This window comes from Protomyctophum bolini (assembly GCF_963924005.1).
Source record: "Protomyctophum bolini genome assembly, chromosome: 13".
Taxonomy (NCBI): Eukaryota; Metazoa; Chordata; class Actinopteri; order Myctophiformes; family Myctophidae; genus Protomyctophum; species Protomyctophum bolini.
This window is the reverse complement of record NC_137874.1, coordinates 39,770,600-39,784,750: the sequence shown is the minus strand read 5'-3', so window position 1 is coordinate 39,784,750 and position 14,151 is coordinate 39,770,600. Positions and strand designations below refer to the sequence as shown.

At 44.1% G+C, this 14,151-nt stretch overlaps 2 protein-coding genes across 3 annotated transcripts in view; one reads left to right on the top strand and one right to left on the bottom strand.

The window, feature by feature from the left end:
• zbtb20 (zinc finger and BTB domain containing 20) overlaps positions 1 to 14,151 on the bottom strand; it is a 480,443-nt gene that overhangs the window by 164,558 nt on the left and 301,734 nt on the right. The gene's annotated exons all lie outside the window — the stretch shown is intronic.
• LOC308327674 (E3 ubiquitin-protein ligase TRIM35-like) lies at positions 6,649 to 8,061 on the top strand (the record flags this gene model as incomplete). Its single annotated transcript, XM_080781199.1, has 1 exon — positions 6,649 to 8,061. Exon 1 carries the CDS (start codon positions 6,682 to 6,684, stop codon positions 8,059 to 8,061), a length of 1,380 nt encoding a protein of 459 aa, XP_080637325.1. The 5' UTR covers positions 6,649 to 6,681.

Sequence of the window (14,151 nt, the reverse complement as noted above, 5' to 3'; positions counted from 1 at the left end):
ACCTTAGAGTTGTTGTGTGGAAATAAGTAATTTCATCATCCATTAATGATCATAATGTAATCATGTCTTTTACCATTCATGTAGTTCTACAACAAAGTTACGGCCATGACAGCAATGGTACAAAAACTGGTAAAAAAACAAAAACATGAACGATATATAATATTAATCATATTCAGGTATTCGGTTTTGGGCAAAGAATGTCCCATTCGGTGCATGCCTAATCAGAGTCACACTGAACTGGAACAGAGGAAAGCTGTCACTCTGTGATCCTGATACACACACACACACACACACACACACATGAATTATTTTATTTGGTCCACACTTTAAAAGGAAAAAGGACACAAACAGTATGGGTGCAGTTATGTTACAATCACAAGCCTATGACACACGTTTGGAATCATGATACAGCGTGCAAGAATGTCACTCAGCAGCGTCTCTGATAGCCATATTCGTTCACACGGCGGTGCTCAGGATTAGGCTTACCGGTAGTCTCATATGGTGGCATAGACAGTACAACAGGGACAGTACAACACCTCGCAAGTCCATCCTATGGACACTCCAAACTGTCGAGAGTTCCAAACGCTCCCACAAACGCTCCCACGCTGTGGACATGTCCCATGGACCATCAGAGAGAAAGGAGCCAGCAGTCTCACTCTCACACCGCCGCCCGGTGACAACACGCGGCGTCCGCTTGCCGTAGGGAAGTTGCCGACTCACCGGGGGTTTCTCCCGGTGACGCTGCACCCTCCACTCTCCACAGCCGCTCTCATGGGCCTGGAAGTCCACACACCGCTGCCCCGATGGCGGACCGACACACTGCGGGCCGCGGGGAAGTCACCGGGTCCACTGCCTCTCCTCCCGGCACCTGTTGTTCACGGGAGGGACCAACAGGCAGCGTGGTCGCCGGTAGTAGACTACGTCTGGGTACATCTTGACGTGATATCCTGACACACAGCCACCGCCACAGGAGTTGCAAAAGTTCCAAAAGCTGTACCCACTACATTAACGATCGTAGTTAGAACGGGTGCGGTTGTTAGATGTTAGAAAACAAGCAAAGTTGGCGCCACCGGCGTTTCCACCGTGCCGCCATTGCTGCGCGCACACACACACACACACACGCACGCACGCACGCACGCACGCACGCACGCACACGCACACACACGCACACACAGTTAGACATGATGATGATGATGGAACTATCAACAGTATAAAATGTAATATTAATCAATTGATGGCTATTATTAGGCCTACTATAAATTAAAACTATAAATAATGTTGCGGGGTACTTATGTACGATATATGATACTTTTACTGTTCACTGTACTTTTTTCGTTATTGTTTTATTTAGTGTGTAGAGAGGCATATGTACCTTCTCTGTTGAAATTACAGATCTGAATGAAAGACATAATTATGTATAAGAATGATTTGGAAAATCAATTAAACATGATCTACCACACAACGTCGTTCAGTTGCATCAACATTGACTCCCACGTTTAAAACATTAAAAGTTATGACATTTTATATGACGCTGAGCACAGGTCAGTATGTTAAATATTACACCCGTTTTATGGAGTCTATTTCTGCCAGAGGTTTCTTCCAGTTAAAGCTGCACTACTATACAGTATGTAACTGTCCTTTTCTACCACACATTTTAACCTGGTTTCCTGCACAAGTGCTGACATATTTTCTTTTAATATACCATTGAGCTAATAGAGCCGGCCTGCTTGCTCAGGGGATACGTTTAATTTAATCATGACAGGATTGATTCTGACTGGTCAGAATTAATGCCAGATCATGACCTTTGACACGACTTTAAATATCTCAATAGAAGAACAGGGAGACAAAATACAAGCTATATAAGTTATATTGTATTTACATACATATTGTATACATTATTTTGCATTAACACACATACCATACAGATTGGACAAAATTACAGTTTATTCAGTAAACAATAAGTTACATAGTGCCTCTTTAAGACTGCATGATATATTAACACATTCTCTGAGGTAGCAACCAATATTCTCCATACAACACATGCTTAGTATTAGAGGTGATATTCCTCTCTAACCTTAGGATGCTGTTATCATACGTGGATGTATAAAGTTTCTGAAGTTGTTGTTGTCCAACAATCTTTGAACAAAATGCTCAGTTGTTGCAGCAGTTGTGACTTTAGGGCTGCAGACGAACATCCATACCAGGTGGTACTACAGTACTGATTAATAACAGTAGTAAACAGTACAGTACATCCATACCAGGTGGTACTACAGTACTGAAGAACACTCATATACTACTATAGTGTACTACTATTCATGGTATTAAATATGTTGATCTATTGAACCCAAAGTTGAATTGATTGTGAGTCACCTCCCCTCTCCCCTCTGCACTCTGCAGTGGCAGTCCTGTTGATTGGGAAGGTGCCCTTAAGTTCTGCAGAGAGAGGAGGAGGAGGAGGGGTGTTTGATTCCAGAGCAATCTTATTTAAAAAGAGACTATAGTTTGTGTATGAATGGACGTCCTGGAAATTCATGTTTATGTTGGTTTGTTAAAACCTTCAGTAATGGCGTGTTAACTCATGGGCCTTGTGTTTGTGCTCATTGTGAGTTAACTGCTGTGATGTGATTTGGTACGTCTCACTCCCTATAAAAGGGACCCTGCAGGCTGCAGGTTATCAGAGTCAGTTAGACCCTGGTTGACACTAACAGGTAACAGCCTGCGTGAGAGCTGCCATAGGGCCCTTTGGGAAGGAATGCTGCGTTCACATGGGATCAGGGCAAACCAGGACTAATGCTGCGTTCACATGTACATGGGAGGGGTCAGACACAATGTTCTAGGGGGTACCTAGGGTAGGTACCCTCACAAAAACATGCAGTAATCCTGGTCTCTAAACTGCCTCCCCCTGGCCAGCCGGGGCGCCTGATGGAGGGGAAAGGAACTGGTTGGAATAACGTGTTCCTTTCACGCGCTACGTCCAACCAGGGAAACTCCCCCCTGTCAGGTGTAAAGGAGCAACTTGGACACTCAAGCATGAAGGAAGCATGAGTTAAGTCCGTTGCTCTCCCCAGGTTGGCGGAGGGTGTGTAGAGCCCAGGATCACAGTAGATGATTGACACAGGGGTGAAAAATGGGTTACAAAATCGTTGGATAAAAAATATATTAAAAAAAAGACACAATGTTCTTAACCTGTCCAATGGTGGCCTGCAGCTCAAAGATGACCTGGGGGGTGATCGGAGGTGTAGACAGACCCATGATCTTCCCTGCCATTTTGGCTAATCTAAGGATCTCAGATTTGTATTTTACAGTTAGGTTTCCAATCCAACTGGTGATACCATACGTTAGAATTGACTCTACTGTATACTAGCTCTATAGAAGATCAGCATTATGTTTCTACTCTATACTAGCTCTATAGAAGATCAGCATTATGTTTCTACTACACCAACAACAAGTCTGAGCCTACGTAGAAGATGAAGGCGTTGGCGTTGCACACATACTTGTCACATGGGAGTGCCAGCTTATATCACAATCAATGTGTTCCGTGCCGTCCAGCAGGTTTTGCCGTTTGCCGTCTACCACTTGCCTGACTCCATGTGAACGCAGCATAAGGGTAAATGGTCTGTTACAGCTTCTCGTCTGTGTAGCTGTTGTTCCATAGTGTGTTGTCCTCAAAGTGTGTTTCTGTTTGTACTACTGTTATTTTGGCCAATCTTGTTTTTTTCCCGTCTTTGTCGAGGCTGCACGGTTGTATAGTGTGCACTGGACTGCTGGTGTTTGGAAAGGTGAATTAAACTCCCAAAAGGGCATTCTTGGACTCTTTGGCTGTCTCTTTGGAGCCTTGAACGTTCGGCCAACTATCACAGAGAGATTAGACGTTTTCCCGGAGAGCCAAACGAGTGGAAATAGCAGATCTACAAGCACACAAAATGAGTCTCTCCGCGCAGTGTTGTGAGCTTCTAGAGCGGCTATTTTCACAGCATCCGTTTAATCCCAATTTTGTCCAACAATTTTAGAGACGTCCTTACATTGCCCTGCACAATGTAGAGTTTGTTGAGCCCATTATCATTAGGTTTAAAAGCATCTGAAAATACAAATTACAGATCAAGTTGAGTCCTTTTGTTGACGGCCCCTAAATTGCTCTGTTGCTGAATACCTATTATCCAATATGAAATGATCCTTACCGGCAGCCCTATTATTGACTGGCAGGAAATTAAACCTGTCCAGTGACTGTACCTGTCTGTAGAGTTCTAAGCTGCATGTGTACTGTATGTTTTGACAGGATACAGGATGTACAGTATGGAGGATGGAGATGACTGGAGATGCCGCTGGAGGGCTCGTCCGAGGATCACTGTAGAGAGAGAGGGACTCTGTCTCTTTAACTGTTCCACAGTTTGACCCCTGACCCCATGGCCATCACCTGTCCTACACAACTGATGACGTCACAGTTTGACCCCTGACCCCATGGCCATCACCTGTCCTACACACCTGATGACGTCCCAGTTTGACCCCTGACCCCATGGCCATCACCTGTCCTACACACCTGATGACGTCCCAGTTTGACCCCTGACCCCATGGCCATCACCTGTCCTACACATCTGATGACGTCCAGTAGAAGACGGCTCAAGGTAGGAACGGTTTTCATATATATATATATTTTGAGTGGTGCTAGCCACTCCTATGAACAGCTATATGTGTCCATCCGGATGTCTGTCCCTGTGTTTCCTTTCTTTGCTGCTGCTGCTTGTTGTAAGCCGTGCCGTAGCCAGGCCTATACTAATGTGATTCAAGGTGTACTATTGCTGTTATTTTGGGACCCAATAACCGGGTGGCTGATGTTCAGTGACAGTGGCTGAAGTGAACGTACTGTGTGTGTGACTGTACGTTGAGTTGTACCTGTTGAAGGCAGTGAGTTGTATAACAAGGAAGGAACATGCATGTTCACTTGGAATTGAAGATGATGAAGTGGATCTACAGTGTGTCTGTTGTGGCTGCCGCCTATTGGCCTGCCTGCCTGTCAAAAAAAGAAAGAAAAAAGGGTTTTTTTGGGTTGTTTTTTTTTTAAATCATGGCGGCCCCCTACGGTCGCGGCCCACCAGGAAAATGCCCGGTTTGCCCGTTGGCCAGTCCAGCCCTGGCGCCACGAAAGGCTCTGGTCAGGCTCTGTCAGTGTCTCATCTGTAGAGAAAGGCTCTGGTCAGGCTCTGTCAGTGTCTCATCTGTAGAGTTCTGAAAGGCTCTGGTCAGGCTCTGTCAGTGTCTCATCTGTAGAGAAAGGCTCTGGTCAGGCTCTGTCAGTGTCTCATCTGTAGAGTAAAGGCTCTGGTCAGGCTCTGTCAGTGTCTCATCTGTAGAGTTCCCAGCCTCTGCTGCAGCAGAGGCTAATGACACACCTGTCATTTGATTACTTAACCAGTCCACTTTTCACAGTCCGTTTGCTTCAGACACAGACAGATAAAACGGAATAAAACGGTTAAAAAGGATATTGCATACTAGGTTCCCAACTTGCATCGTTCCCCAAGTAGGCTAACTATATACCTGCAGCAAGCCAGCAGTGTTGTTAAGCAGCCAAGTGCATTTAAGATTATTGCAAATAATTGCCATGGAAATACTACTATTACAAACTGTAAATCCTGTATGATGAAATGTGTACAGGTGCTTTCTTCTCCCAGGAGAAGGAAGGGGAAGTCTGCATTTGATTTCATCAACTAAAACCATGATTGAAAAAAACCATCGACTACCATTTTTATCACTGACAAAACTAAATAAAAGCTACATAAAAACTAAGTTATGATGACTAAAACTAAGACTAAATAAATGTACAATTTCGTCAACTGATAAAAACTAGTCTTCCATCACAAATCATACAGGCAGAAATAAATAAATATTTCGCTGTGCCTTTTATCATATGGGCACACAACACCACACCAATGTCATCTCATGCATCACACACACAACGACAGAGAGGGGGAGGAGCTTGCATCCAAAATGTGAAATAAATAACACACATTTAGTCATTTGTATACGACACGGAACCCTTAACTGCTCATGAAGAGCAGGCAGGTGACTGGAATATACTGTCTGTGTTTATGATGTGTACTGTACAAGGGTTAATGAGATACGGCGTACTGTAAAACACTAACTTTCCCCATTCTGTTCACTCTCTCGTTCCCTATACGTATACGTCTATTTGTCTTGTCTAAACTTTATAATAGATAAAAGACTGTCCTGACTTTAATACATACATTCAACCAATTCAGTATGTGTGGTGCACACTGAAAATCAGGCACACAGTGCGTGTGTGTGTGTGTGTGTGTGTGTGTGTGTGTGTGTGTGTGTGTGTGTGTGTGTGTGTGTGTGTGTGTGTGTGTGTGTGTGTGTGTGTGTGTGTGTGTGTGTGTGAGATAGAACCTGTGCAACAGGTCTGTCAAAGCTCCACCCCTCACCTGACTCATGTGAGACGGTAAGATTGCACTTTGGATCAAACGCACAACTTCCAGCGAGGAACAGACTGTCTTTCCATCCACAGCTACAGGAGGGAATAGTGACCCAGACCACTGGAACAACCTGCTGCTGACTCTGTCAACTGAATGGACTTTAACAAGAGCCTGCTCGATTCACTGCGAATGTAAACTTCAGGGAACATTCTAGAAGACAAAGTGTTTGTAGCTTTACTGAAAAGGCAAAATGGCTGCCAAGGTGTGTCTTTCGGAAGAGGACTTTTCCTGTCCTGTGTGTCACGACATCTTTAAAGATCCCGTTCTCCTGTCCTGTAGCCACAGCTTCTGTAAAGCCTGTCTGCAGGACTGGTGGCGAGAGAAGACAATAAAGGTGTGTCCAGTTTGTAAGGCAATATCTTTGACGGATCGTCCACCTCGTAACCTGGCTCTGAAGAACCTGTGTGAGGCCTTCACACAGGAGAGACATCAGAGAACGTCAGCAGGCTCTGAGGATCTCTGCAGTCTGCATGCTGAGAAACTCAAACTGTTCTGTCTGGAATGTCAACAGCCAGTGTGTCTTGTGTGTCGAGATTCTAAAAAACACACCGGCCACAGAATCAGGCCCGTCGATGAAGCTGCTCTGGATCACAAGGAGGAGGTCCAGAAATCACTGAAGCCTTTACAGGACAAACTGGAGGTCTTTAATAAAACTAAAACAAACTACGATCAAACAGCAGAACACATTACGTTCCAGACCCGACACACAGAGACGCAGATGAAGGAACAGTTTAAGAAGCTTCATCAGTTTCTACATGATGAAGAGGAGGCCAGGATCACCGAACTGAGGGAGGAAGAGCAGCAGAAGAGTCAGATGATGAAGAAGAAGATGGAGGGTCTGAACACAGACATATCAACCATTTCACACACGATCAGAGCCATAGAGGAGGAGCTGAGAGCTGAACACGTCTCATTCCTGCAGAACTACAAGACCACGATGGAGAGAGTCCAGCTCACACTGCAGGACCCACAGCCGGTCTCAGGAGCACTGATAGACGTGGCCAAAGACCTGGGTAACCTAGCCTTCAGAGTCTGGGACAAGATGAAGGACATTGTCTCCTACACTCCTGTCATTCTGGACCCCAACACTGCCCATCCAGGATACACCCTGTCTGATGATCTGACCAGCGTGACATGGGGAGAGATGCAGAAGCTCCCTGACAATCCAGAGAGATTTGACCACTATGGCTATGTCCTTGGTTCTGAGGGCTTTAACTCAGGGAGTCACAGCTGGGATGTTGAGGTTGGAGACAATACACTCTGGCATGTAGGTGTGTTAGCAGAGTCCCTTCAGAGGAAGGGAATCACACGGGGTCCATTCTGGTTAATATACTTGCATGAAGGTAAATACAGAGCAGCCTTCTCAGGGTCAGACACTGTTCTCTCATTGAAGCAGAAGCCTCAGAGGATCAGAGTCCAACTGGACTGGAATGAAGGAAAGCTGTCATTCTGTGATCCTGATACTAACACACACATACACACCTTCACACACAGGTTCACTGACACACTCTTTCCATTCATTCACGCTGGCCCTGGTGCTACTCTGAAAATCTTACCTAGATCTGTCTAACTCTGGACATGATGATGATGATGATGATGATGATGAAGACAAAGACGATAATTATATGATGATGATAAATTATAGATTGATAGAGCATCTTGATCAATCAATAATGGTAATGATAACATTAACCCATTTTGGGCGGGAACCCATTTTGGTGTTAGCATTATGTTATGCTTTAGCTATTGAAAAATAGCAGATCTACAAGCTCCTAGCGTGCCACCGAGTGGCGCGCTAGGAGCTTGTAGATCTGCTATTTTTGAAAAATCGTAGAAGACATTTATTTTAATCTGATCTCAGGTCAAAATGGGTTAATAACCTGATGATTTTACTGACCATGTTAATGCCAATTGATGTTATAATATTGGGGTATAAATTAACCTGTTAAAGGGGAATACCACTCATTTTCAACATTTTACTATGTCATTAATATACCTTAGAGTTGTTGTGTGGAAATAAATCATTTCATCATCCATTAATGATCAAAATGTAATCATGTCTTTTACCATTCATGTAGTTCTACAACAAAGTTACGGCCATGACAGCAATGGTACAAAAACTGGTGAAAAAAACAAAAACATGAACGATATATAATATTAATCATATTCGGGTATTCGGTTTTCAGCAAAGAATGAACTGGAACAGAGGAACACACACACACACACACACACACACACACACACACACACACACACACACACACACACACACACACACACACACACACACACACACACACACACACACACAGTTAGACATGATGATGATGATGGAACTATCAACAGTATAAAATGTAATATTAATCAATTGATGGCTATTATTAGGCCTACTATAAATTAAAACTATAAATAATGTTGTGGGGTACTTATGTACGATATATGATACTTTTACTGTTCACTGTACTTTTTCGTTATTGTTTTATTTAGTGTGTAGAGAGGTACCTTCTCTGTTGAAATTACAGATCTGAATGAAAGACATAATTATGTATAAGAATGATTTGGAAAATCAAATAAACATGATCTACCACACAACGTCGTTCAGTTGCATCAACATTGACTCCCAGCCACGTTTAAAACATTAAAAGTTATGACATTTTATATGACGCTGAGCACAGGTCAGTATGTTAAATATTACACCCGTTTTATGGAGTCTATTTCTGCCAGAGGTTTCTTCCAGTTAAAGCTGCACTACTATACAGTATGTAACTGTCCTTTTCTACCACACATTTTAACCTGGTTTCCTGCACAAGTGCTGACATTCTTTTTATACCATTGAGCTAATAGAGCCGGCCTGCTTGCTCGGGGGATACGTTTAACCCATTCTGACCTGAGATCAGATTAAAAAAATGTCTTCTACATCCTGACAGTTTTCCATTCTGACCTGAGATCAGATTCTAAAAATGTCTTCTACATCAGACAGTTTTCTGAAAAAGCTATGTTTCTATGTCAGTCGTTCTTCGATTTAAAAAAAATAGCAGACCTACACGCTCCACCAGATCATGCCAGATCATGACCTTTGACACGACTTTAAATGTCTCAATAGAAGAACAGGGAGACAAAATACAAGCTATGTAAGTTATATTGTATTTACATACTCTATACCATACAAATTGTATACATTATTTTGCATTAACACACACATACCATACAGATTGGACAAAATTACAGTTTATTCAGTAAAAATAAGTTACATACAGTAGTGCCTCTTTAAGACTGCATGATATATTAACACATTCTCTGAGGTAGCAACCAATATTCTCCATACAACACATGCTTAGTATTAGAGGTGACATTCCTCGCTAACCTTAGGATGCTGTTATCATACGTGGATGTATAAAGTTTCTGAAGTTGTTGTTGTCCGACAATCTTTGAACAAAATGCTCAGTTGTTGCAGCAGTTGTGACTTTAGGGCTGCAGACGAACATCCATACCAGGTGGTACTACAGTACTGATTAATAACAGTAGCAAACAGTACAGTACATCCATACCAGGTGGTACTACAGTACTGAAGAACACTCATATACTACTATAGTATACTACTATTCATGGTATTAAATATGTTGATCTATTGAACCCAAAGTTGAATTGATTGTGAGTCACCTCCCCTCTCCCCTCTGCACTCTGCAGTGGCAGTCCTGTTGAGTGGGAAGGTGTCATTAAGTTCTGCAGAGAGAGGAGGAGGAGGAGGGGTGTTTGATTCCAGAGCAATCTTATTTAAAAAGAGACTATAGTTTGTGTATGAATGGACGTCCTGGAAATTCATGTTTAAGCTGGTTTGTTAAAACCTTCAGTAATGGCGTGTTAACTCATGGGCCTTGTGTTTGTGCTTATTGTGAGTTAACTGCTGTGATGTGATTTGGTACGTCTCACTTATATAAAAGGGACCCTGCAGGCTGCAGGTTATCAGAGTCAGTTAGACCGTGGTTGACACTAACGGGTAACAGCCTGCGTGAGAGCTGCCATAGGGCCCTTTGGGAAGGAATGATGCGTTCACATGGGATCAGGGCAAACCAGGAGTAATGCTGCGTTCACATGGGATCAGGGCAAACCAGGAGTAATGCTGCGTTCACATGGGATCAGGGCAAACCAGGAGTCATTCTAGTGGACGGGAGCAGGACGGTATAAACGGAACAGGCATCAAAGTTAAAATATTTAATCTTTTTACCGTTCAAGGTTTCTTTATTTTGTCTCCCAAGGAAGAAATTTGTCTTGGACCCCAAGGACCCGCCCTGCAGCATACAGATACATTACAATACAATACATTACAATACATTACAATACATTACAATACAATACAATACAATACAATACAATACAATACAATACAATACAATACTAGACAACAAAGGCACACAGTGACCCGTACAACATTAAAAAATCACACACGTGTGAACTGAGTGGTGCAATTCCCCCCCCCCCCCCCCCCCCCCTCTCTCTCTCTCTCTCTCTCTCTCTCTCTCTCTCTCATTACACAGCACTACCCCTCCCTCTGTTTCTGCCGCCCCCTACTGGTATAAATCAGTAACATACTCAGGCTCATACACACAGGTGTACACACAGGTAGGTACATGGACATTGCTGATTGTAGGAGTGGTTGCACCACTCAAAAAAAAACCACACACCAACATACCTAGTGCAAAAAAGAACATCACCGCATAACCTTCGACCTCTACCCTGTCTGCCCTCTGCAAGGACACTGTTGAGGAGTGTGATTGACAGACAGAGGGACAAAGGAATGCTTGTACCTATTGTATTTGCACGCATGTACCTCGTATCTCCTACCTGATGGCATTAGCCGATACTCGGGGTATAGTACATGGGAGGGGTCAGACACAATTTTCTTAACCTGCGCAAAGATGACCTGGGGGGTGATCGGAGGCGTAGACAGACCCATGATCTTACCTGCCATTTGGGCTAATCTAAGGATCTCAGATTTGTATTTTATAGTTAGGTTTCCAATCCAACTGGTGATACCATACGTTAGAATTTACTCTATACTAGCTCTATAGAAGATCAGCATTATGTTTCTACTCTATACTAGCTCTATAGAAGATCAGCATTATGTTTCTACTCTATACTAGCTCTATAGAAGATCAGCATTATGTTTCTACTCACACCAACAAGTCTGAGCCTACGTAGAAGATGAAGGCGTTGGCGTTGCACACATACTTGTCACATGGGAGTGCCAGCTTATATCACAATCAATGTGTTCCGTGCCGTCCAGCAGGTTTTGCCGTTTGCCGTCTACCGCTTGCCTGACTCCATGTGAACGCAGCATAAGGGTATATTATGGTCTGTTACAGCTTCTCGTCTGTGTAGCTGTTGTTCCATAGTGTTGTATTGCCTGACTCCATGTGAACGCAGAATAAGGGTATATGGTCTGTTACAGCTTCTCGTCTGTGTAGCTGTTGTTCCATAGTGTTGTATTGCCTGACTCCATGTGAACGCAGAATAAGGGTATATGGTCTGTTACAGCTTCTCGTCTGTGTAGCTGTTGTTCCATAGTGTGTTGTCCTCAAAGTGTGTTTCTGTTTGTACAACTGTTATTTTGGCCAATCTTGTTTTTTTCCCGTCTTTGTCGAGGCTGCACGGTTGTATAGTGTGCACTGGACTGCTGGTGTTTGGAAAGGTGAATTAAACTCCCAAAAGGGCATTCTTGGACTCTTTGGCTGTGTTTTTGGAGCCTTGACCGTTCGGTCAACTATCACAGAGAGATTAGACGTTTTCCCAGAGAGCCAAACGAGTGGAAATAGCAGATCTACAAGAACACAAAATGAGTCTCTCCGCACAGTGTTGTGAGCTTCTAGAGCGGCTATTTTCACACCATCCGTTTAATCCCAATTTTGTCCCTACAATTTTATAAACGTCCTTACATTGCCCTGCACAATGTAGAGTTTGTTGAGCCCATTATCATTAGGTTTAAAAGCATCTGAAAATACAAATTACAGATCAAGTTGAGACCTTTTGTTGACGGCCCCTAAATTGCTCCGTTGCTGAATACCTATTATCCAATATGAAATGATCCTTACCGGCAGCCCTATTATTGACTGGCAGGACATTAAACCTGTTCAGTGACTGTACCTGTCTGTAGAGTTCTAAGCTGCATGTGTACTGTATGTTTTGACAGGATACAGGATGTACAGTATGGAGGATGGAGATGACTGGAGATGCCGCTGGAGGGCTCGTCCGAGGATCACTGTAGAGAGAGAGGGACTCTGTCTCTTTAACTGTTCCTGCACAGTTTGACCCCTGACCCCATGGCCATCACCTGTCCTACACAACTGATGACGTCACAGTTTGACCCCTGACCCCATGGCCATCACCTGTCCTACACAACTGATGACGTCACAGTTTGACCCCTGACCCCATGGCCATCACCTGTCCTACACACCTGATGACGTCACAGTTTGACCCCTGACCCCATGGCCATCACCTGTCCTACACAACTGATGACGTCACAGTTTGACCCCTGACCCCATGGCCATCACCTGTCCTACACACCTGATGACGTCCAGTAGAAGACGGCTCAAGGTAGGAACGGTTTTCATATATATATATTTTGAGTGGTGCTAGCCACTCCTATGAACAGCTATGTGTGTCCATCCGTATGTCTGTCCCTGTGTTTCCTTTCTTTGCTGCTGCTGCTTGTTGTAAGCCGTGCCGTAGCCAGGCCTATACTAATGTGATTCAAGGTGTACTATTGCTGTTATTTTGGGACCCAATAACCGGGTGGCTGGTGTTCAGTGACTGTGGCTGAAGTGAACGTACTGTGTGTATGACTGTACGTTGAGTTGTACCTGTTGAAGGCAGTGAGTTGTATAACAAGGAAGGAACATGCATGTTCACTTGGAATTGAAGATGATGAAGTGGATCTACAGTGTGTCTGTTGTGGCTGCCGCCTATTGGCCTGCCTGCCTGTCAAAAAAAGAAAGAAAAAAGGGGTTTTTTGGGGGTTTTTTTAAACCCTCCTACGGTCGCGGCCCACCAGGAAAATGCCCGGTTTGCCCGATGGCCAGTCCAGCCCTGGCGCCACGAAAGGCTCTGGTCAGGCTCTGTCAGTGTCTCCTCTGTAGAGTTCCCAGTAGAAAGGCTCTGGTCAGGCTCTGTCAGTGTCTCATCTGTAGAGTAAAGGCTCTGGTCAGGCTCTGTCAGTGTCTCATCTGTAGAGAAAGGCTCTGGTCAGGCTCTGTCAGTGTCTCATCTGTAGAGTAAAGGCTCTGGTCAGGCTCTGTCAGTGTCTCATCTGTAGAGTAAAGGCTCTGGTCAGGCTCTGTCAGTGTCTCATCTGTAGAGTAAAGGCTCTGGTCAGGCTCTGTCAGTGTCTCATCTGTAGAGTAAAGGCTCTGGTCAGGCTCTGTCAGTGTCTCATCTGTAGAGTTCTAAAGGCTCTGGTCAGGCTCTGTCAGTGTCTCATCTGTAGAGTTCCCAGTAGAAAGGCTCTGGTCAGGCTCTGTCAGTGTCTCATCTGTAGAGTAAAGGCTCTGGTCAGGCTCTGTCAGTGTCTCATCTGTAGAGTAAAGGCTCTGGTCAGGCTCTGTCAGTGTCTCCTCTGTAGAGAAAGGCTCTGGTCAGGCTCTGTCAGTGTCTCCTCTGTAGAGAA